At 40.1% G+C, this 25,272-nt stretch overlaps 1 protein-coding gene across 1 annotated transcript in view; it reads left to right on the top strand.

Annotated features, from left to right (window-relative positions):
• The first annotated feature begins 2,802 nt into the window (after window positions 1-2,802).
• Window positions 2,803-25,272, top strand: part of mycbp2 (MYC binding protein 2) — a 53,507-nt gene continuing 31,037 nt past the window's right edge. The window contains exons 1-24 of the mRNA XM_083890073.1: window positions 2,803-3,235; window positions 5,652-5,727; window positions 11,120-11,335; window positions 13,019-13,172; window positions 13,453-13,649; window positions 14,597-14,839; window positions 15,181-15,252; window positions 15,502-15,598; window positions 15,690-15,763; window positions 17,339-17,489; window positions 17,688-17,764; window positions 18,968-19,172; window positions 19,274-19,438; window positions 19,535-19,693; window positions 19,797-20,001; window positions 20,102-20,247; window positions 20,793-20,879; window positions 22,947-23,066; window positions 23,156-23,237; window positions 23,472-23,589; window positions 23,733-24,091; window positions 24,212-24,384; window positions 24,603-24,728; window positions 24,932-25,059. Coding sequence (XP_083746199.1) covers window positions 2,940-3,235; window positions 5,652-5,727; window positions 11,120-11,335; window positions 13,019-13,172; window positions 13,453-13,649; window positions 14,597-14,839; window positions 15,181-15,252; window positions 15,502-15,598; window positions 15,690-15,763; window positions 17,339-17,489; window positions 17,688-17,764; window positions 18,968-19,172; window positions 19,274-19,438; window positions 19,535-19,693; window positions 19,797-20,001; window positions 20,102-20,247; window positions 20,793-20,879; window positions 22,947-23,066; window positions 23,156-23,237; window positions 23,472-23,589; window positions 23,733-24,091; window positions 24,212-24,384; window positions 24,603-24,728; window positions 24,932-25,059 — 3,726 coding nt within the window. The 5' untranslated portion in view covers window positions 2,803-2,939. The remainder of the gene's footprint in view (window positions 3,236-5,651; window positions 5,728-11,119; window positions 11,336-13,018; window positions 13,173-13,452; window positions 13,650-14,596; window positions 14,840-15,180; window positions 15,253-15,501; window positions 15,599-15,689; window positions 15,764-17,338; window positions 17,490-17,687; window positions 17,765-18,967; window positions 19,173-19,273; window positions 19,439-19,534; window positions 19,694-19,796; window positions 20,002-20,101; window positions 20,248-20,792; window positions 20,880-22,946; window positions 23,067-23,155; window positions 23,238-23,471; window positions 23,590-23,732; window positions 24,092-24,211; window positions 24,385-24,602; window positions 24,729-24,931; window positions 25,060-25,272) is intronic.

Below are 25,272 nucleotides of genomic sequence, written 5' to 3' on the forward strand. Positions count from 1 at the left end.
TGTAAAATAACATGGTCGCGGGCCGCGGTTGCATAGCCACTGTTAGCAGAGAGACGCCATGTTTCTACCGGAGCCTGTAAGGACAAACGCGAGAGAACAAATCAAGCGTCTCTTTACTTGTAGCTGAAGTCCCGCCTCCACTCTCTCCGCTTCGTCTGCTACGGCCGCGGTAGCTCCGCCCTCTCCCTCGCCTAGACTCAGGACTAGATAAGCTTTGCTTCTCCCGCTGTCCCTTTCGGTCATGTGTATGAATGTAAATGCTGATGGATGCAGATGTTGATTACTTGTCATGCCCGAAATAAACGATTCATTCATTCATTCATTCATTCATTCATTCGTCTGCTACGGCCGCGGTAGCTCGCCCTCTCCCTCGCCTCACGAACCTCATCTGCTGACACGGAGAAAGACGACGAGGACGACATTTGACCGGCTGAGGACACCGTAGCGCTCAGGGAAGGGAGGGGGTGAGCAGAGGAACAGTTCTTTGTTGTAAATTTCAGCCTCTCCTCTAGATGGCACTATAAACTACTTACTTCACCTTTATTTTTTTTTATTTTTTTTTTATTTTTTTATTTACTTAAATAAAAAAATAAAAATAAATATAGTGGCTAGTAAGTGTATGCATCCATGGGCTATTTGCACTATTCAAATATGAAAGAATGTAAATAAAAAGAATAAAAAAACACGATAACATAACATATATCTGCAGTTTGTTATCCAGCACCCCCCCCCCCCACACACCCACACACTATTTCAAACTGACAATCCAACTGTACAATTCTGCAGTTTAATGCGTGTAAATTGTGCTGTGAAGACTCAGTTGTCATCAGTGATGCATGGTAGGGCTGTGATACTGCGCAGGATAATCTGCAGATGCTTCCTGGGTTGCTATGAGGAGAGACTGTGGACCGACCCCTCTCTTGTCATTGGGCTTTTGCAAAGCCTTACAGCCAATAAAGCACCACTAGGTCTCTCTCTCTCTCTCTCTCTCTCTCTCTCTCTCTCTCTCTCTCTCTCTCTCTCTCTCTCTCTCTCTCTCTCTCTCTCTCTCTCTCTCCTTCCCTCTCTCTCCTGCACATCTTATCTACATACACTTGCACCAACTTCTTAAAATAATGACATTAGATTTCAATTTGAGAACACGTAAAGCATCAGGACATTCTACTTATTGAACACTGTACATGCTTAAACAGGACACGCATAAGTCACATCTTATGTACAATTGATGAGTATGTAATACATTTGGTGTTATTTCTATAGCATCTGCACTTTTCTCTTTGCTCACCTTTGCACTGGCTTTCAATGACACAGTATTCCCCTGCAGGCTGCCCTAGCAGTTTCTGCCTCTTGTGAACCCTTGTCAGTTGGAAAATTAAATGTTGCCGTCCCTATAATCAGCATGATGTATGACTGATGCACTCCAGTATATGTGTATCATTCAATTGTAAGGCTTTGTGTTATAGCATCATGGCATTAGGCACATAACAAAACATTAAAATATAAAATAGAGAAAATAAAATAAATGCTGATGAATTACAGAATAATTGATTTATTTGAATGATGTCATGCATAAAAAATATGCCCAGGTCAAATAAGCTTACGAGACACCATTATAAACAAGATACAATCCGTCGAGCCAAAGTAGAATAAATATATATCACAGATAATATTAAACAAACCTTACTGATGTTTTTTCCCAGGCTTTAGGCACATAGGTAAATACTCTCATCATCATTTGCACCAGCACATTTCAGTATAGGTGTTCTTAATTCATCATACTGAGGACAATGAATAAAAAAACGTTTAATCATGTAGTTCACATCACACACACAACCTCTTCTCTTCCTGAACATTTTAACTTTGAGGTCGAGGGAATGATTGCTCTTTGCAACTGAGCAACTAAAATCATTTTTCTTTGATATGAGACTATAAGCACAGTAATTATGTTAGCTTTGAATGTATGTTTGCAAGTTTTGCTATAAAAATAACTGGAACAAACTATTAGCACAATGGTTTTCTGCAGACCTTGTATTATTTGAGTTGTAAAAAAAAAAGCATGTTTATGAATGCACGATCAAAGGACATCATCTGATCCACTGTGGTCACTGGACAAGGAAGTACGAGCACAAACAACAGTAAACGTTATTCCCGGCAGCTTCTCTTAATGGTGTTCGAACATAATTTAATCGGTGTTTTTAAGCATCACCGTGTGCCAATTTTAGCTCAAACTGGGAGGGGCTCTGCAATTTAAATGTCCACATTGTGCAAACTGTGCACAGTTTACAAAGCAGCAACCCCACGTTATTTGTTTTACCGTCTTTCACCCAGACATACGTCTGTAATTAACATGACTACACACACCAGATGAGTTTTGGCAGCACAGTGAGAGGTCATTGTTTAGATAAATCAATCATAGCTCAGTTTGGTCGTATGAAAATATCCCGGCATGCTAGCGACGCAACGCTGAGCCAGGCAGGCAGGCAGGCAGGCAGGGAGGGGAGGATGATGATGATGATGATGGAGCTAAGATGGCAGCCCTGCTGAGGGTGCTGCCTCTCTGGGGTCAAGAAATAACCAAGGAGCGAAGGAAATCAACGATACTTTAGGGCGGATTTTTTTTGGGGAAATGAGCGGGCGCCGTTTTTTGTCATCTGTCAAGAAATCGTGTTATGGTTCGACGTGATACATTGTCCCGGCGACGAGCACCGTATTGACGCTGTGGCTGCTGCTGGATCAGAAGACCGTAGTTGCGCCACCAGATTGGCTACTATTTGCGCTCATAATCACCGTGTGGATGCTAATTGTGGTATTTGTGCAATTCGGGACGGGCAATTGATGTGACATGTGGCGGCTTTGATGACAAGCGGATTCCTTCTGATGGCTAGATATCGTCTAGCCGTGATATTATTTGAGTGATATATGCATTGTTCTCCAAAACGATGATGTGTGCTGCTGCTGCGGCAGCGGCCGCCGCCGCCAACGGTGCTGGTGCTGGTGGTGGAATTCTACCCTCCTCGTCGCCGTCGATGGGGCTGGGTGTCCGGCTCATTTCTGGAGCAGCAGCCGATCTCTCCACCATTGGTTCGGGTATGGGTTCTTGTCCGGCACCAGGAGCCCAGTCGGACTGTCGGACTCGGTACCAGCTTTTACTCTCAGGACGAGCGCTGGCAGAACGATATAGACGGATTTATACTACAGCAATCAACGACAAAGAGCAAGGGATAAATCAAGGAAGGTGTGTGATTTGCGTGAGAAGTGAATTAATACAGATAATGTGAGAAGCAGGGCTGTCATTTGTGGTGCTAACTGTGCTAAGCTAACATTAACCCTTGCTCGGCGATACGTCGTAACACCAGCAGCATTCGTGTAAAATATATATTCATGGCTCATGAGTCAGTCTGACCTCGATCACATTGGCCATTGTTTTCTATACTCATAACCCACATTTTGAAGCATGGTTAGTGTGCGACTTCATAAAGAGGGCCACCTTGCTAGATAGCATTTAGGCTTTGACTTCCCTAGCTTATCCGTGACAGCTAAGCTAACATTTGTTAACCCTCTACGCGGGGTATTTTCAGTACTGCTGCCCTCTCGACATTATATAAACGTTGTTTCACTGCCATTACTATGAATGGAAATTAACAATTATACAGGCGTTAATCCAAAAACAAGCTAGCTGGATAACTGTCATCATGGCAGCAGATTGTCAATGTGTTATGAGTAAGTAGCTGCTACTCGGCTGAACGTAAACAGTGTAACATAATGCTTTCATTTCGTTCGTCGAACACGCATCGTTATTACTTTCAGTACAACATAAACCACATAAGTATTTATTTATGTATAATTTGAACTGTGCACACATTATGTTCAAATGCGTCAGGTTATGGTTAGCAAGTGGAATAAGGAAGGCACTGGAAGAAAGGAAGCTTTAATGCAATATCATGCAATGCCAACCGCCGCTAAACACCAAAGAAGAAGAAGCAGACGAAAGCTAGCAAACCACAAAATACGTGAAGAAGCACCAGTTTTTCCTCTGCTTAAGTTAACATCTTGATTCTCGAGGTTTACTTGGATAACATTCCTTCAAATAAGGGAGTAATGTGCATTCAAACTAGTGGGAAAGTGGGAAAATATGGAAGTGATACAAGTAAATGGATTTTACTAGTGCTACAGAAATACTTCACTATTACTGCCATCACCAAAACAACTGAATGTTACAAAAAAAAAAAGAACTTACTAATGAACCAATTGTAGATAGAGTACAAAACAGAGCCACTTTAAGAGTTTATAGTAGACTTTTACAAATATAACAATAACAATTGTTATCGAAATGACTTTACCTAGGATAATTGTGAGATGAAACCTCATATTGTCCCCTGGTAATGTCAGACATTTTTCGAGAGAGCATGTGTTTGGAGGTGGATGAACTCATTTGCAGTCAATACAGTTACGTCATTCTGGCCGGTCAGGTTGTGGACTAAGTAGCTGTGTCGTCGCAGCATCCTCCCTCCCTCCCTGGATTTGTTTTTCTCAGCCCATCAAGTACAGTTGCTTCAAGTATGGGCCAGTGAAGCATGGGCAGTGAACACAACTCCTGCTGCCGCTCACATTTTGTTGTTTGATGTGACAAAAAGAGAAACACAATCCAATTGTTATTGTGGCATGTACTCAAGCTTTAGCACCTTGCTTATTATGTGGGTGAAAACTCCTGTTTTGTGGTGGTGTGGAATATATGGGGGATTGGATTCAGTCATATATTGGTAAATCGTTAATGCAAATTAAATCCAGCAAGTCAGTAAAGTGAAACGAAGAAGAAGCTGGGTTCTTCCCCAAGGCCAATACGTCGTACTACATAATACATGGCTTGTATTTCAAGAAACACAAGCTAAGGGTTTAGGGATGGGCCTTCTGCTTATATGCAAAACAACCTCAGAATATCTCAGAAGTTGAAGTTATCTATAAGAAATGGTCAGGAAGACTCCTAAATGAAGAAAAAAAACAGACCTGTGTTGACTAATAAAACATTTGCAAGCCGTGACTTAAACCTGCAAAAATGATTTGCAAGTCAGTGCATTTTCATAGCAGCACAAAGCCTTATTTTATTTATTTATGTGTATATTTGTTTACTAATCAGTAAAAAGATACGAACAGACAACACAAGAACAACTTAATCTTCTTCAAATAAATCATTGTATATTGAACAGACATCTCACTCCAACCATTCATTGTTTTTCTGATAGAAGAATGTGTTGTGTATGTGGATAATATGTAGACAATTGTCAAATGATTAGTTAATTGATTCATTAATTAATGTGCAACTATATTAATGAATTAATATGTCATGTCATGTTTCTCTGTGCATGAGAGTACATTGAGCACCTTTTTTCCTTTTTTTTTTACTGTTCAATGACAAAACAAGACTGTAGAGGTCACCTTGGTATCTAGAAAATTACATTTTGACAGTTTCACATTTTGTAGATACAACATTTTATTGAAGTATTTAGAAAGTAAATGGGAAATCTATTGATTTAAGAAAATGATCTTTAGTTGCAGCTGTAAAAGAGTCGGGGACTGTTTGCTCAAAGACTTTGGGGACATGAAGCAACTTTTAGTATGTATCGCAATACTAAGTGATCGCTTGTTACTTTCAGGGGGAAAAAGGCTTTGAGTAAGAAGAAACTGAAAAGGCGACAGAAAATCAAGTCAAAAGTCAAATCAAGAACAAAGGTAAGAGATGTTTTATTGTCAAATAAATACGCACAGATTAACACTTGTCTTGTCATGCTTCAGATGCTATTATGAATACGTTTGTTGAGGGTTTGAAAGCCCAAGCTGATGTTGTACAAGAGCTGCATTTTAACTTTTACCGTTTACCACGTTTCAAGATCACACTGAAAGTTATAGCAGTGCTCTAACCATTTCATTGAAACACGTCTGCATTTTTCTCTTTTAAAACGTGAAAATAATTTTTATTGGCTGGGTTGGTCAGGTGTCAGAGCTCATCCTCACATAATGCTGGAGAGATGGATATATAAGCAGAATGTGAGAAATGGGAGTGGCTCTGGTTTTGCACGATGTCCTGTTGCCGAGCGACCTAATGTGTTCCTCATCTCCACGGCAACGGTTCTCCTTTATTCAAAGCAGGGACCTAGTCTGTATCAGACAATGCTGTTTTGTTTATTTTTTTCTAGTATACATGTATAACAGGCGATCCTCATATGATGTAAACATAATCCACTGCGACTGTAGTGAGTTCTTGTTGTTTTTCTTTGAGAGTGAGAGAGCACGTTGCTCTATAATATTAGTCAATGCTTGGATTTAACATTATTAATTTTATTCTACAGCAACTTGCAGGCAGAAGCAAGAGATATGTGATAGTGGCAGAGGAGGACCAAGTTATTTTACAAAGAGTGACCAGCTCAGTGAGTTGATGTACTGGAATTAGTATATATTATTTGTTAGAGACGGCGAATAAAGTGGTTAGACAGGCTGTCAGACAGGCAGGCATGAAAACACAGGTAGTTACACCGGTAGTTATGCCTTTCACTCTGATATAGTCAGACAAGAGTGAGATTTCAAAGGGTCTTCTTCTCCCTTTTTTTGTCTCGAGTCTGTGCTTCTAAACCTTTGACAGTGTTGTCAGAGTAAAAGTCAGACCATAAACACTTTGCCATCCTAATGAACAGGGTTATGTAATGCCATGTAAGCGGGCAGATGAGTTATTTACCCTTTTCTAAAACTAGAATTATTATAACGACATAATTGCACGAAATAATATATTCAGTAGAAAAAATAGTGAGCCACCTTTAGAGTTGGGCATTTCCTACTGACATTGCTCATTGAAAATGATTTTGTGTAAACATTTAATATTATGTCATCAGGGAGGGGATGTAAATATGCAGCATTCAAGCAGTTGATGGCTTATTGATAGTCCTCACATGATTTATAGAGTCAGTTGTTGTGCTAGATATCCCATTGTCCTGGGCTTACCTAGCACTTTTCAAACTGTGTTGATATTTCTGACTTCTTAATATATTTCTAGCTTTGCAACTTGTAAGTCACTTGGTATTGTTAAAGGAGAGCTGTTTGGCACAGAAATGTACCTAAGAATAACATTGTGCAGATATGATGATAGGGAATCAAAGTTGACACATATAATGTTCATTTGAAGTTATTATTTCATGCCCTTTTGCGATTTTTGTGAAGATGTATGCATGCAAGTATATTTACTGCATATAACTGTACAAAAACATACATTTTATTTAAAATACTTAAAAGGACATTGTTTAACATTGTACGCTTATCTAACCTTTTATATATTTGTGTCAGCATCAAAACAGACAATACATGATTCTACATGATTTGATTTTACAAAGTTGAATCAAAGAATCACTCTTTTCATTAATAGATACAAAGTCCACTGGGCAAAGTGGTGCAACAGTTAACACAAGCGGCAAGAAGCTTCTAGATTAAAATCCTGATGTGACTGGGGCCTTTTTGCATGTTCTTCCTGTGTCTGTCATTGTTGTGTGGGTTCTCTGGCTTCCTCCCACAGCCCAAAGACATGCATAGGGAGGTATGGTTGGTAGGAAACTCTAAATTGACTGTATGTGTGTATGTCAGTGTGGAAGGATGTCACTCATTACATGTTGGCTCTGTGATAGGCTGTTAGACCAGCTTTTTAGCTGAATATCAGCTGGGACTGGCGCCAGCTCCTCTTACAACTCTCAAAGGAGAAGCAGTTAAGATAATCGATGGAGATGACTAATACCCAGAAGTGACTATTGTCATTTTTGCTAGTGTTATTGTACTGCTAAGTATTGGTAACATCTAATGGTGAGACGTCCGTGTGCAGCAAATATAGGGCTCTCATTCTTGTGCTTACTCCTTTTCTCCAATACGTCAAGGAACCACGGTGGCCTTCAAATGCCAGAAATAACACTTTTACGCTCCACTCTCTGCTGTTTCCTCCTTCTGTGTTGGTTTATACATCGGGTTTATGTCAGTGGAGCCGGTCTTCTTCATTTGCCGAGTAAGCTACTTCTTCAAACGTCAAGTCTGTAAGGGCTGCTTTAAAAACATGGCAGCACAAAATGGCCACCTCTATAAAACAAGGTCCTTGAAAGTATATATTTTTTAAAGCTGTGAAACATCTTACTCATCATGCAATCATACTGATGGGTAGTATTTTCGATTACTGCCGATAAACCCAGACCAGGTCTTTAATTATAAGAATATAAGGTCTGTTGCGTATTAGCATTGACATTAATTTTGACTCACATAGCTAAGCATCACTTTCTCTGAAGGATAGACCCACATTTCAATCCTTTAGAAATGGATGACTTGCCCTTTGACTTGACTGCATCGGGAGCAGTGAGTTGAAATGTGCAGATGTCTTAACTGCGGTCAGAGGCTCCATGCTAGCATTTTCCTAAAGCTTTTACATGGCCATTAAGTCATTATTGAAGTAGAGTCTCATAGATAAGAGAAAACCCATCAGATGAGCCATAGTGAGGAGGAAAATTATTTCTCTTCAAATAATAACGTCAGCTCAGCCGTATAGATGTGTGGTAATATCTCAGTTTTTTTAGGGGTATTGACATTAACGATTATTACTCGATATCTTATAAGAATTAGATTTTTGTTGTTTAATCATTAATTGATTTTAATTTATGGGCACAATTTTTAGGAGAACATATTTATACTTAAAGTGCTTGAACTATGGTGTAGAAACTCTGGGTAAGCAAGAGTAAATAATAATGTACTTTATTTATACAGCCCTCGGTGATCCAAAGTGCTTTACAACAATTAAATAAAGAGGAAACAAATAAGAGTATTTAAAACCAGTAAAACCATAAAATAGCGTAAAAGAAAACAAGATAGAATAAGATAAAAAAGATAAAAAGTGTCACCGTACAACTCGGTATTAAAAGCCATCCTAAATAGATAGGTTTTTTAAGCCTTGACTTGAAGAGGCCCAGGTCAGAGATAAGTCGCATCTCAACAGGGAGTTTAGTCCAGAGCCTGGGAGCAGCAACAGCAAAGGCTCGATCACCCCAGTGTTTATACTTTGACCTGGGCACTTCCAGCAACAGTTGGTTGTTTGACCTCCGAGCTCTACCCGGATCGCGAACAGTTAAAAGCTCAGATAAATAAGATGGGGCAAGATCGTGAAGAGCTTTAAAAGCAAACATTAAAAGTTTAGAATCGATACTAAAAGAGATAAAACAATTTCAAAGACTTAGCTGTGGGGGCTGGTGTCTCCATGTTTTCTCCCTATTAGCACACGCGGCTAGCATGTGTGGCAGGGAGGAGAGAGGTCATGTGACACTGAATCCTGCTCACTGCTGCTGCAGGGAGGAGGGCTTCTGCTGCAAGCATTCAGGGAATGTGTGACATTTCAGTGTGTGTGTGTTTTATTTTTATTTATTGGGATCTTTATTTTTGCCAGGTAATTATAATGGCAATTTGCATATCTTTAAAAAAATAATCACAATATTTTCTTGCACAATATCTCTTGCCCATCTCGAGTGGACACCCGCTCTGACATTATCCTGTCAGATAAACTTGAACTCTTTCTTGGAGCACAAAAGCAGTCCTTGGTTTATAATTTGACCTTCATCACATTTGACCTCGGGTACAATGCTTTGATATTTGCGTCATGGTTCCATGTTGGTATGTAATGCTCTTTGGACATCAGGCTGATGATTTTATTGCTCAGAGAACATGGTAATGACAGGTACACAGATAACCCATGTGTTGAAACAAGCTTTGTGACTCTGAGGCAGGAACATGCACAGCCACAGCCAAAATTACAGATGTTATGGCTATGTCTGACTGCTTGTCAAGGACAGCTAATGGATTTTATTTGACTCTCCACCTGCCCAGAGACACTGTTGGATTTCTCTTGATTTGTTGTGTTGCCGTGGGACAAATGAGAGTAGCTAGAGTGTAGATCAGAGGTTACTAATCAGCATACAGTAAATAACTCTAGTCGTCCAAACCAATGTTTGTGTAAGGGAGACTCCCTGATTCTCTTAAGGGTTACAGATGTGTCATTTAACGTGTTATTTCTGACTCACAATAATACTGACTCTTATACTGTAAAGGAGACTACAGTTATTATACTAATATTGTATTTGACTTCATAGTGGCACACCAAATAAAAGGATTTTCCTCAACTCATCAATTCAGAGACCAAAATATCATGACAAATCAAGCACACAAATCTTGTGCAGATACCCTTCATGGTACATGTTAGCCAAAAATGCAGAGCTTCCAATCTCAGTGCATTGGTGTTTACCCTTTTTGTTCTGTTTATCTTCCTTGTAGAAGCGTTTTCTCTTACATGCTACATGGGGTTTATAAGGCTTTTTGCTCTTTAAGTGCTCTCTCCAGATAGTTGGTTCCTTTGTGAATGTGTTGCAAATCACTTGTTCACAAATGCTACATTAGCAGCAAGGCGAAAGACCAATATACTGCACTGTTAAATGAGAGGGAAGCTAATATCCTTCTCCCCAGTGGATTGAGCTGAGAATGAATGACCCCTCTTCCCAAACAGATGACATCATCCACTATGATTGTGATGCCAAAAGCACAGCACTGCAAGAGAAGCACAATTGATCGATACGAGTCTGTAGAGGTTGCCTCAGGGCTGTAGTTTAAAAAAAGAAAAAAAAAGACCTTGCTTAGTAAGTGACGAGGGGAACGATTCTCAAATTTCTCTGTGGAGTGTAGTTTGTGTTTTCATAATGATTATTTGGATGTAAGTGCTTAAGCTTCTCTGTAATAGTTGGATTGTAAACTTCCCCTCTTTGCTTGTCCATCTCATTTACAGTATACCAGTGAGGGTAGACTCACCACGTTCGCCATTTGACATGTAGTTTGGTCAGGGGTTATTAAGCACTGATAGTCTCAGTAACAGTTTTTGTTTTTTTGTATTGTTTATAAAAACAGCATTAAGACTTACAATATGCATTTTGTTACGAATCAACCTGATTTGGCTTCAGTGGACACAAACAATTGACATTACTGTCCGGAAATGGCTCTGTGGTTTTAGAGAATAATAGCTTATCGTGACGCGCGGTCAAGCTCACCTCCACTTTCTGTTTTTCCACAGGCAGAGAGTATAGATGGAGCACTCTTTGTGCCAGACATCAAGCTACACAGCAACCCATCTGCATTCAATGTCTACTGCAATGTGCGACACTGTGTGCTGGACTGGCAGCAGAGAGAGGCCTCCCTGGCACTGGCCTCCAGGGGCTCGGTGCAGAGTGGCGACTCGGACAGTGAGGAGGAAGAAGAATACCGTGAGCCAGCAGTGAAGCTGCCAAAGGTATGAACAGGGGGATGCTTTGGCGGCTTACGTGTTGGTAGCAGCACTTGCTATCAAGGTGAGAGCCAGTCTGTGCTCTCTATCTTGGGGATGCACTGATCCTGAGGCTCGTTATTTTCAACGCTGTGATCATTTACACTATATCAAAGGTTTGAAAACCCCATCCTGTGAGGATTTTTTTTTGCATGGAGTTAGAGCAGTCACTGTTTAATTCAAGTCATGAACTTTCCAAAAATTACAAGAACATTTCCTTTTTTAATTCAGTATTCACAATGTTCTGAATGCACAGCAAACTTAAAATGCACTTTCATCCTTATTCATATATGAATTAATATAGCCTTTTCTACATTTAGATAAAGGGAAATTGGCACAAAAGATTTTGTCAGAATATATTTAAGATTTGTTGTGCTATAATGTGTGTTTGGTTGTCAGGTACATACTGCTTTTTACTAATCCCAATCTAGCAATGCTTATTTTTATCCTATTGCAGATCATTTATAGGCCTCTGATTTAATATATATACGTATGTATGTATGTGTATATGTATATATGTGTATATATATGTATATGTATATGTATATATATGTGTGTATATGTATATGTATATATATGTGTATATAAATATGTATATATATATATGTGTATATATATATGTATATGTGTGTATACATATATATATATATATATATATATGTGTATATATATATATGTGTATATATATAGGTGTATATATATATATATATATATATGTATAGGTATATATATATGTGTATATATATATGTGTATATATATATAGGTATATATATATATATATATATATATATGTATAGGTATATATATATATGTGTATATATATGTATAGGTATATATATATATGTATGTATATATGTATGTATATGTATATATATGTGTAAATGTATATATGTAAAAGGGATTATATTTTTACTGCGTCTAAATTATACATCTATGCCTACAGTAAGTGTAGGGTATTGTGCTTGTTACTTGCCTTTTAAGATGTAGAAAACCTTCGACTTGCTGCGAAGGTACTTCATATTTTCTTCTGCCTTTTCCAGCTGGCAATATTTTGTTTACATTTAATTGTTCCATTATATTTTGTTTTATATATTTACTTAGACTATATCATTATATGCTTTAATTCCAGTATTCTAAAACAAGTTCTTCACTGAGATGGGAGAGAATATTTGATCATTATTTTAATAAGCCTTTCTGAGTCCAGACATACTAGTCCACACACTCAAGTGGACCTAACCCCTGTCATTATAGAAAATGGTAATGCAGGATGTCAATGTCCCCTGGATTAACAATGGTTGCCTTACTGTGGCATGGTGAGACTATGCTTAAAGGTGCATTATGTAATAAATCTAAAGCAACTGGCCATAAAATCCTCCTAATATGTCACAGAGACTCAGGAATAATGTTCATATAACAAATTGAACTCACCAACAACAACAGTACAGACAAAATATTAAAAAAAAAAGCTTATTCTATTAGTACTGTTTCATCACAGTTTGGTATACTGCTTCTTTACAGAAAGTCATAATATTTAATCCTCATTTGCTCAGTGGTTATTGCAGCTTGTGTAGTTGGACTTAGGCTGTGGAATGCCATGATGGTGGGTCCCATTATCTCATAGAAATGTTCTTCTCTGTGTGTTCATGCAGATCATTGGAATTGGCCTGTGCGGGGTATTTGAACTGATAAAAGAGACCCGGTTCTCTCACCCTTCACTGTGCCTGCGTAGCCTGCAAGCCTTGTTGGACATGCTACAGGGACAACAGCCTGAGGGCTTCCAGACTGAGCCTCCCGATGTGTTAGGTAAGGCTGAAAATGTACACATGCAACAGTTTATTCGGTGCACATGTACAAATCAATCCAATATATACAATTGTCCTGCAAGTGTCGTACAATGTTAAGTTATATTGACATTTTCAGATGAACTGTATTTGTGTTAATGATCATTTTGAGGCCCTACTTAAATGGTGTTGGATCATGTTACATTAAGATTTTTGTCGAATATTTGCCTGAATCACCTAGACCTTTTTCTTTTGTTCTCAAACACCTAAAACGAATATCTTTCCCTTGTTTTCTTTGTCAGAATCTCTTTTCCAGTTGTTGTTGGAGACTACAGTCCGGAGCACGGGGCCCAATGACCCAACAGGACAGGCGATCACAGCCTTGTCCTGCGCTTGCCTCTTCAGTCTAGTCGTGTCCTGGGGAGACACGGGAAAAATCCTGCAGGCCGTGTCTGCCATCCTCACTAACAATGGCAGCCATGCCTGCCAAACAATACAGGTATTAACTGTACAATTTAACTTCACAACTGTATATCTATCTTTCTTTATTTTGGAAAGCTTCATCTGAAAATTAAAATGAGATAAATATCATTCGGTCAATGGGTTATTTTGTTATACTAGGATTTGCTGGTAGAAGGTAACTATGAGTACTATCACATATCTAGTCTTTTTGCATATATATATATATATATATATATATATATATATATATATATAGAGGCTCCTTCAGGCGTTTCCTTTGAGCGGAGAGGCTCAGAGCTGTTTGGACAGCACAAATTGAGTTTGGGAAAATGTCAAGCCTCTCTGATTCTTCTGTTTGATTATGTTACCCTGGCTGCATTTTTCCCCTAATTAGTTGCTCTTCTGTTTGCATACATCTGCATCTGTCTCTTTCTGCTTTTCTCTGTTGCAAAATATTGTTCATAACAACCAATAACTGCTCGTTTCAATTTTGTTTGACAGGGAGACATTTTCACATTTGACGGGGGGTTACAAGGGGACTTTTTCTTGACTTTCTTTTTCCTTCTTCCTCATTTCTTTATTTAATGAGTGGACAGTGTTTCATTACAGTGGCATGCAGGCAGGAGAAAATTGTGGGTTTATATGTCATGCAAGTCTGAATATTTGTGTTTGTGAACATCTGTTTAAATCAAATCACACCACCTCTCCTCTGTCCCACATATTCTCCTTATATTATTTGCATCTTTAGAGTCTGGTTCTTCCTGTTAAAAGGGAGTTTTTTTTCCTCTTTACTGACAGCCGGTGCTTTCTCCTTGTGTAAATTGTTGGGTTTCTCTTCTGTTTTCTATAAGATTGCAAAGTTAGGTAATGTATGTTATAATTTGGTGCTATACACATAACATTTGTTTTGATACGATTTGACTTTTAATGTTTGCAATTCTTCAGTCTTTTATCACCCTATTTTTTCTTCCTAAATCTCACCAGGTGCCCACCATCCTCAATGCCCTACAGAGAAGTGTACAGGCTGTTCTCGTGGGAAAGATTCAAATTCAAGATTGGTTTGGTAATGGCATCAAACGTGCTGCCCTGATGAACAAATGGCTCCTGAAGGAGGTGACCATTGACGAGGATGAGCACTGTCTTCTGCAGACCGATGGCTCCTTTCTGTACTTGCTCTGCAAAGATGGGCTATACAAAGTGGGCTCAGGATACAGCGGCACTGTCAGGGTATGCAACACTTACAGATGCATTCTGTCAAATAGTGAAATGTTTCCTTCCAATCTAAATTGGACATTATGTAAAACCTGGAGCATGTAATAAAATCATATTTAAAACTTAAAATTTGAAGCTCAACAATCTTCGCCTACTGGAGCTGTAGTTGCACTTATTCTATATGATTATAAGTTGATTAGAAATAGGAGTTATTTGCTCTCGGTTTTAGTTTGTGTTAGCGTAGGAGAAATACAATAGCAGAGAGCCATAATGCTGATTGAAGACGGATAGCTGTCTGACTTTTTAAAGAAGTTGGTTGCTTTGATAAGTCTCACTAAAACTCCAGTGCCCCACAGGGCCACGTGTACAACTCCACATCCCGAATCAGGAATCGAAAGGAGAAGAGGTCATGGCTGGGTTTTGCTCAGGTAAGTAATGGAGCTTTTATTGAGATGCTCCACATAATTATTTCAGTGGAGTGGCTTTAGGAAAGGATTGAGTGTACAGTATAAAATGTGTTGTTCTTAAATTATTATAAAGTAACTTGTTTAAATGCATAATTATGTTATTTATCAATCAAGTAATGTCATGCTGTCTATAACATAAGCAAATGTAAAGATAATGTTGGTATACTTTCTGATTACAGAGCAGTAAAACCTTTTGTGTTGTCTCTTCAGGGGTATTTGTTGTATCGGGACACAAGTAACCACAGTATGTCGGCCATTAAGATCAACCCTGAGACCTTGGAGCATGAGGGGACTGTCACCATGCCAGGTGCTGAGGACAAACCACGTTAGATTAGTCATTAAAGTGGCAATTAACAAAATACTGCTTATACTCATCATCGCTTAACGTCCTTCTGCAGGGCAACACTCGGATGGACAAAACATCATCTTCACAGACGGAGAGTACATCAACCAGATCGCAGCCTGCAAAGATGTGAGTTTAATGTTCCAGCTCAAGCAAAATGTGCTTTCAGTGGGGCTAGTCCTCGGGAGTTCCTCCATGTGTAGGGATAAACGAAACCAGATTTTTAACGTTGTCAAGGACTTCTAGAGTCAATATGACAGAGCGGTCGTTTTCTCTCTGAAAATCATTTTCCTAGTTATCAGTTATACACATTAGTGCAATGAAATCCTCTTTTTTAGCATCACAATGTGTTGTGTCTTACGTCAAAACCAAGCTTTTTGTAAGGCCACTCAGCTGATAACCAGTTATGCCACATAGGGGATGTAGCTCTGTTTGGGTGACGGTTTGTGCTGTGCTTGAATGTGGGCGTTGCAGTGAGAGCAATGTGATCATATGTGGGTATTCTCCCGAGGGCTTAATCTCTCACAGGCAGCAGTCAATCAGCATAAGCACTCTAATGTAGGAGAGGGGGGAAGGGAAGATCACAAATCTGCCATTGCAGCTAGCCTCTCTCCTAGGTAGGAGTTTTATGGCTAATCGAGGTGGTGGGTTCCTCAGAAGCCAGATCACTATTAGTGATCAACCCAGCAAGTACAGAAGCTGGAGAAAGAGGATGATGTGTGTGAACTTAAAGAGGGGAAGGAAGGAGGTCGGTAGAGGGAGGAAAGTCAGAGCCAGAGGGTGCAGTTGTTTCTTTAATGATTTGAGTGGCACATGTGCTCTGCACTGCAGGGGTCAAAGCACAATAGATGAGCCTGTCATCATTACCACACAGTGGAAACCAGACGATCTCCTTGCTGCCTTTCATCCCATTTATATAAAGCTGTTGTCTCCCAATTATCTTCCCCACGTCCTCCTCTCTAAACACTGTTCCTTTCCTGTAAATGGTCATTTTCTTCCATATCCCCTGCAGTCTGACTAACCCACATCTCCTACTGGTGTGTCACCTGTTATATCTACATCCTTCATGGTGTTGTTAAGATTTGTGGATTTGCTATGGCTTATGTTTTAGGTTGCTATCCTCAATCAATCCTCATCAGTGGAAATGATGAGGATGAGGATCCAGTAATTGATGGATTTATCAATCCATCAATTACTTTATTCTTTAAAGTTGTAGTTGTGTTAATCCAAACTGCAACCAGCTCATTAGTTATGAGAGTGTGGGAGGTATGTCAGACTGAGTTGTAGTGACTTGCCTCATTCCCCACTGTACGAGTGTTATGGAAATTAAAAAAGGATATTTTGACATTTTGAGAAATATGCTCATTATATAGATTTTTTTTTACCAACCTTAGGTCTATCCTCTAAATATGGGTTAGTTATTACACTTGTATTTTTATATTTAATTTGGTTTTATTTAATCAGTGTTTTTTTCTCTTTTACCCTCGGCACCATGCCTAAAGTAAATACATTTGTACTGTTCATTCATTCATTCATTCATTCATTCATTCATTCATTCATTCATTTTGACTGTGATGTCCAGTCAGCTGAAGCGGTGAAATCACCGATATGTTTTCATTGAGTTGGTTCCCTACTTTGCTGTGTTCTTTATACTGTTAGTTGGACTCTGAATGCTTTGGAACTTAACAGTGATTCTTTCTGCAGGATGGTTTTGTGGTGCGAATCTATACCATGCCATCTATACCGTGCTCAGACCCAGGCCTGCAGCAGGAACTGCAGCTGAAACTGGCAAGGAAATGTCTGCATGCCTGTGGCATTTCTCTCTTTGACCTTGAAAAGGATCTGCACATCATAAGTAAGTGATAAGTACATGTATGAACTAACTATCTGTATGAAGTTATGTATTTGTTTTTTATTTACTGTGTGTGTGTGTGTGTGATTGTGTAAAAGTTTGCCCATCTGTTAGAAGTAACTGAAAACACGGGTATAAAAATGTAATTTTAAACCTTGTTTCCTTATGTATTTGGCACTAAATAATATGTTGTTCTTTAAGGCACCGGCTTTGATGAAGAGGCAGCGTTGCTTGGAGCAGGCAGGGAGTTTGCTCTGATGAAAACTGCCTCGGGAAAGGTGAGAAGACTATTTATGTAACTGTGCCTAAAATGTCCAATGACAATTGGAAGAAATGCAGCTGTTAAGCTCTAAGAATCCTTTGTCTCATGAATTACTGAAAAGGCATTTGGAGTGTGAATGAAGGAGAGAAAATGTGTAAATGAATTGTGTTTCTGTATGAGTGAGACATTGTCTACGCTATAAACACCCCCTTTAGTTTTGACACCTGTTGGCAGTCAGCTGTAGTCTGATTTCTAAAGACCTAACAGCATAACAGTAAAGCACATCCTCTTGTTTTGGAAATAGTAGAAAATAGATGATGGCGTCTTGTTTTCCAACAATAAGAATGAGGGATCTGTATTTGTTGCATGTTTACTGTTTATTGTGCTGTTGGCCAAACTGTAGTATTATAGGATGCAATATTTTCACCCAATAAAACAGCAGCTCTGGTCTATACTGTAACCACACTCATGATATGATAGAGTCCACTGTATTATATATGATATTGTCATTTTTACTAAATGGTGTTTTCCTTTGTAATCCAGCAAAAGCAGGACCAATCACTGTTGAGCGGCAGTGCCTTATTGAAAGAGATATTTCACATTTTTGCTGACTGTTTTAGTAAGAAGAGAATGCAAAAAATGTAGTTTGTTGGGGTGTGTGTTGGGTGTGGTTGTGTGTGTCTGGGCCTTAGGTGTGGCGCAGTATGCGTCTTTTGTAGATAGCAGCCCAGGGTAGTTGCTCGTTGCACATTTCTGTTTCTGCATAGAGGCCTAATCTGTCGGAGCACTTTATCTGCAGATTACCCTAACCTAAGGAGGCTGGATGGGTAAAAATAGGAGCAGATGACCTGTGTCTTGGCACAAAGCTCCCTCAATACTCGCAGTTTTAGGCCTTAAAGGCTGCTGTTCTCTCTGCATGACACATGTTTATCATTTGTCAGTATACATGTGTCATCACAAGTTGCCCCTGCTATTTTAGATCTGATCCTGCAGTGCAGCACATCCATAAACACACAAGAGAAAATCTGTTGCCGCCACAGATTACTCTGGCAAACAACACAGCATTGTCCAAAAATTGATTGTTGCTCAACCTTTGCTGCAGCACTTAAAACCTATAAACATTACGTTACATTCTTCTCTTCTCAATAATGACCTCTAATTTTTTTTTACTTTTCTTCTCATCAGCTTTTCCTCTTTCACTACATTTTTTTTTAAATAGATCTACTATACAGGAAAGTACCAGAGCCTGGGTATAAAGCAGGGTGGCCCATCAGCAGGAAAATGGGTGGAACTGCCTGTTACCAAGTCTCCGAAGATCATCCAGTTCTCAGTTGGTCATGATGGTTCCCATGCACTGCTTGTTGCCGAAGATGGAAGTGTGTTCTTTACAGGTTCTGCCAGCAAGGGAGAGGACGGCGAGTCCAGTAAGTCACTTTTTGACAATCTTAAAACGATTAAACAGTTTTCTGTTAAATTTCTAGTTTTCTGAATCTCTGGAGTTGATCTGTTTGGTTTTCCCTTTCAGCTAAAAGCCGGAGGCAGCCCAAGCCGTACAAACCCAAGAAGATGATCAAACTAGAGACCAAAACAGCAGTGTATACAGCATGCAACAATGGCAGCAGCAGCATTGTCACCAAAGATGGAGAGCTCTACATGTTTGGCAAAGATGCCATTTACAGTGACAGTACCTGTGAGTTGAGTTCAGAAGATATATATTTTTTGTTATTGATTGAAATAATCAAAATAAATAAACTTTGGTTTGAAACCACCTCTCCCCTCTTCACAGGTCAGGTGACAGACCTGAAAGGTCACTTTGTAACTCAGGTTGCCATGGGAAAGGCCCATACTTGTGTCCTGACCAAGAGTGGTGAAGTTTGGACATTTGGTGTGAATAACAAAGGCCAATGTGGCCGAGACACTGGAGCCATGAACCAGACGGGTAAAGGTGAGATACTGTAATCTAAAAACATGAAGAAATACAGAGAGTGCATATGCATACAGTATTCAAATATTGAAATGCTTCCTCTACTTTCCTTATGCTTGTATAGCGTTTGGTGTGGAGAACATGGCCACAGCCATGGATGAAGACCTGGAGGATGAGCTGGAGGAGAAGGAAGAGAAGAGCATGATGTGCCAGCCAGGCATGCACAAGTGGAAGCTGGACCAGTGCATGGTCTGCACGGTATGTGGAGACTGCACTGGCTACGGTGCCAGCTGTGTCAGCAGTGGACGGCCAGACAGAGTACCTGGAGGGTAAGAGGACACACTCGTATTGTACCGTCTGGAGCCTGGAAGTCAACTGACTATGTGGATAATCTGTAATCTTTTGTTACTTCATTTTTCCATTGATCAGTATCTGTGGCTGTGGGTCTGGAGAGTCTGGTTGTTCAGCATGTGGCTGTTGCAAAGCCTGTGCCCGTGAGCTTGATGGTCAGGAGGCGAGACAGAGAGGCATCTTTGATGCTGTGAAGGAGATGATTCCACTGGACCTGCTGCTTGGTATGCCCACTGACAATCCCGTCTGACATATGTCCCACCCTGTTTTTTTTTCCCATCTCATCATTGTCCCCGGTTGATCTGTTTACACATTGCTCGAAAGCACAACATCTGATAAGTGATGTGTATGTTGAAATTATTATGCATCTTTTCATTTATGATCTTGATGTTGTCTTGATGTCTTGAGGTTATTTTGTGGGTCTGCAGTATGTTTAAGCTTCCATAATCAGTCGCAATGAATGAATGAATAAATGTGTATAAGCTGTATATCCTGACTTGTGCCAGTGTGCTGCTGCTTAGGTTGCACATATCACACTTTGTCTGTTGCCTTTGCTTGGAAGCAGTGCGTTTGCACACTTGTTGTCCTGTTACCTTCACTTTATTCATGTTTTGTGCGGAGCCATTGCTTCTCCATTGCATTCTCTCCATCTTTCATTGATGTGTGTCTTGTTTTGTTCTGCTCTGCTCCATCTTTCCTGCATCCTGTCTGGGCTGCCTGTACCCGGGGCCTTTTGTGTTTTCAGCTGTGCCTGTCCCTCCCCCTCCAGGAGTGAACATTGAAGAACACATTCAGATTCGTCAGGAGGAGAAACGACAGAGGATCAACCGTCGGCATAGGCTGGAGGAAGGTCGAGGTATGGACCAAGGCAAGAGGCTTTGTTGACTTCAAAGGGTTAAGATCATGTGGTAGATCATTTGACATAGACAGACAAGAGTAGGGGAGTTAATGAAAAGGGCAAAGTTTACCTTAGACCCACCCTGTTAAGTGCCAGATAACTTTCACATGCTCTGTGAGCTTGGGTGTTGTGCCTTGGTGACTTCCCCCTTGCTTGTGTCTTTATATTTTTTAAGTGTGTGTGTGTATAGTTGTGGTGTAGTATTTTCATGTGTTCTTTCCCATTTGTGAGCATTGTGCATGCATGTGAAAGTTTCTTTCTCCCCCAGGCCCCCTTGTTTTTCCTGGTCCCATTTTTATGAACCAACGTGAGCAGGCCCTAGCCAGAATAAGACCCCTTCAGGCACTAAGGCATAAACGGGACAAGCACAAAGGTACTATGGTCTTCATTAACTGAACGGGTGCAGAGACATCCACTTGACTCATCTCCCAATCTGGCTGTACCGCCCACCTCCTCTCTCACTTTCTGAAAGCAGGACTCTTGTGTCTTCACCTGGTCTCATGGTTAACAAAAGTGTAACCTATTAGCAACAAGTACAGTGCTGTGACTCACAGTGGTGGGGATATGACTGAGTCTTTAGACCAGGTTAAAGTCCAGTCTTATCTCAAAACTTTCTCTCTTTTGATTATTAATTATTTTATGTTGTGTTATGTTATGGCATGAACCAAGGTATAATAAAGATTAGCTATTTTATACTAGTCCATTCTCTGGTTTAACAGTCCCAACCCTCAGAGATGCCTGCTCTGCCCAATGGTTTTGTACAGACCTAAATATACCAGTGTTCTTGTCTAACTTGATTTGCCATCACTCGCTTAGCAGCCCATTTGTCACCTTGTGGGTACAGTTGCAGCATTTACAAAACGTTGAGCACTGTGGAGAGCAAACTTTGATGAATAACGAGCTGACAAGCAGCACAAGAAGGAGAAAGCACAGAAATTTTTTAATAATATGTTCAGAAACCACTCATCGGAAAATAAGGCACTTCTCCCTGAGACATGGAGAAATTCATTATTCAATTATAGTACAGCAGTGACAGAGCAGGGTGATTCTTAATTTTTAGTCTTCTTGATTTTTGTATTTATTTATTTTTATCTCAGTCCCCTTCGTGTTCTTTCGTCTTAAAACTACATCTTACCCTCCTTAACTGCTGCTGTTACTTTTCTCACGACGAGGTGGCACAGGTTGGTCTGAGTAAAATGTCATTGGCTCGGCCTGATGTTTAGTGAGTGTCTCGTTAACATATACAAGTTGAATTATTTCAATAGAAACTGCTGTTCTATTTGGAGAATAATTTTCTTTCGTCATAGTTGATGCTCAGTTATTTCTTCGCCACTTATCTGAGTGATTCGAGGACCTTTCTTCATGCTCCTCATGAACAAGAATGTGTCCCTAAATATCCCTAAATGTTGACTGGATTTTCCATAGCATCTTTGTGGGTTTTAGACATCACAATCACATCTGTGCACTCATTAACATTGAAAGGTGTGTTCATGAGCTGAACTTTCAACCCTCTCCTATGAATCTTTGGGCCATGAGTCAGTTGGTATTTATTTTACATTTACTGTGAAGTGTAAGCACTGCAGCTGGGCTTGTTATGTCATTTGGCTGGCCTCGGTTCCAGCCACAACACAACACAGTAAGCTGGTTCCTGGTCCAAAAAGGTATTGACAGTCACATTTACTGCAATGCAATGCATGGGTCTCTTTTCAACTTCCCCCACTCACCCATACAACGTAAACCTCTTACACAGGGCTTTGGGTAGACCAGATTTCCTTTTCCTTATTAAAAGATGGAAACAAACAATCGATGTCCATCTGTAATGTGACTGGTTGCCAAAAGCCTTTCTGTCATAGAGGTGTTGTTCACTCCTTTTTTTTTTTGGCATGCTTTTCCTATTTTTCCACTTTTCCCTCCAGTTCTTTTTTCCAGGACTGTGCAGAGACAACCTCAGCGGTCTGAAGTTACTACTAAACGTCAGTCTCTCCTCTTAACTGTATTGTGCTGACCTGAGTGTTTACTTTGTAGATGGTAGCAGTGAACGGGGAGAGAAAGATGCCAGCAAAATCACCACCTACCCTCCAGGAGCAGTGAGATTTGACTGCGAGCTACGGGCTGTGCAGGTCAGCTGCGGGTTTCACCACTCGGGTAGGTTTAAATTTTTTCTGCCGTTTCTCATTGGTTATCTCAGAGGCTTTGTCAAAAGAACACGATTACTTAATTATGTTGCTTTGCAGTGGTGTTGATGGAAAATGGAGATGTCTACACATTTGGTTACGGTCAACATGGGCAGCTTGGACATGGAGATGTCAACTCCAGGTATTGCTTCTGTTGATTCACATTCAGTTTATAGTGGTTTAAATTATTCACAATATACAAAATGTATTACAAGAAGATAGGATCCAATGTTTCAGTTACCATTCACAAATGTTTTTTTAAAAATATATTCTGGTTTCTAAGGTTTTGTTATTTCAGTATTTATTTTAAATTATGCTGCATTCTTACTGCACTTGTGTGGAAATGCAATCTAAACCCCATGTTCCTACCTGCTAGGGGTTCTCCAACTCTGGTGCAGGCCCTTGCATGTCCGAGTGTCCAGGTGACAGCCGGCAGTAACCACACAGCCATTCTCCTCATGGATGGGCAGGTCTTCACATTTGGCAGCTTCTCTGTAAGGAAAATATTATTCCTGATAGCATTATTAACCAACTAGTTTTCTCAATTAATGTGCAATTTCTTGAAATACCAAAATGTTCTACAGAGTAAATATTTCAATATACATTTGTCTTATATTTATGTCTTCTTGTTGTCCAGAAAGGGCAGCTTGGCCGGCCCATCGTAGACATGCCCTACTGGAACGCCAAGCCCTCTCCGATGCCTAACATCGGTGCCAAATATGGACGAAAAGCTACCTGGATTGGTGCCAGTGGGGACCAGACATTCCTTCGGATCGATGAGGCTCTTATCAACTCCCATGTCCTGGCTACTTCAGAGATCTTTGCCAGCAAACACATTATTGGCCTCGTGCCCTCCTCTGTGTCTGAGCCACCTCCATTTAAATGCTTGCTTATAAACAAAATGGATGGAAGCTGCAGGACCTTCAATGACTCTGAGCAGGAGGACTTGCAGGGATTTGGCCTGTGTCTGGATCCTGTGTATGATGTCATATGGAGGTCAGTCCAGGGATTGATTTCTCTTAATAGTTACATAGGCATAATCAGTGTATATGACATATAAATATAATGTGACATAATCATTATTCCCCTCATTGTTCTACCCTTCTATCTTTCTAGGTTTTTGCCTGCTTTGAGAGAAATGTGGTGCTACAATGCTGTGATTGCCGATGCCAGGATGCCCTCTGCTACAGATCTGCAGGCTCGCTGTAGCATCCTCAGTCCAGAGCTTGCTTTGCCTTCAGGATCACATGCAACGACCACTCGCTCTCACGGAGCTCTACACATCCTTGGTATTCTGCTGCACTAACCATTCAAGTATTTTATTAATATATCATGATACATGATCTTACATGAGTGCTACTGCACGTAAGTTGTTGGGTCACGGCCTGTGTGTTCATAGCCAGACATAGAGTTGCACAAACTGTTTGTCAGAGTGGTAACTATGGCTTAGGAACTGTGATGTTAGTCACTGTTTGATGCTGAGAAATATACTGGTGTGTGCGTTTAGGTTGCCTGGACACTTTGGCGGCCATGCAGGAGCTAAAGATGGGCGTAGCCAGTGCAGAGGAAGAGACCCAGGCAGTGATGAAGGTCTACTCTAAAGAAGACTACAGTGTGGTGAACCGATTTGAAAGTAAGTGGGCTTCTACATAACAAACAAGGACATTTAAAACTCATTTGGTTATTATAGGTTTTGATTTGCTATTGTGAATTTAACAAATCACACTGTTACTGTAAGTAATAATGTTCAGTAATGGGTAAATTGCCATTGTGAATGAACAGTGTACCCTGTACAGCCTGTGCCTTTTTTTATTGATCCCATGTGTGATCTTGTAGGTCATGGTGGTGGGTGGGGTTACTCGGCCCACTCTGTAGAGGCCATCCGCTTCTGTGCTGATGCTGACATCCTGTTGGGTGGACTTGGCCTGTTTGGGGGCCGTGGGGAGTACACTGCCAAGATCAAGGTGAGCTCTATTGTTTTACTCGGGCCATCTTTTATTTTTGTTCATTGTACTTTTCCATTGCATATTTTTTGTCATAATTAAAGCCAGTTAAATTAAGTAGTAGTGCTGTTAATATGTACAAATGTATTGTGAAAGTGCTTTAAGTGAGATGTGACTTAAAGCACTTAAAGTAGTCACTCATACAACTTTAGTGTCTGTGTTTCACTAACTCTT

The sequence above is a fragment of the Microchirus variegatus genome (assembly GCF_963457635.1).
Source record: "Microchirus variegatus genome assembly, chromosome: 5".
NCBI classification, from domain to species: Eukaryota; Metazoa; Chordata; class Actinopteri; order Pleuronectiformes; family Soleidae; genus Microchirus; species Microchirus variegatus.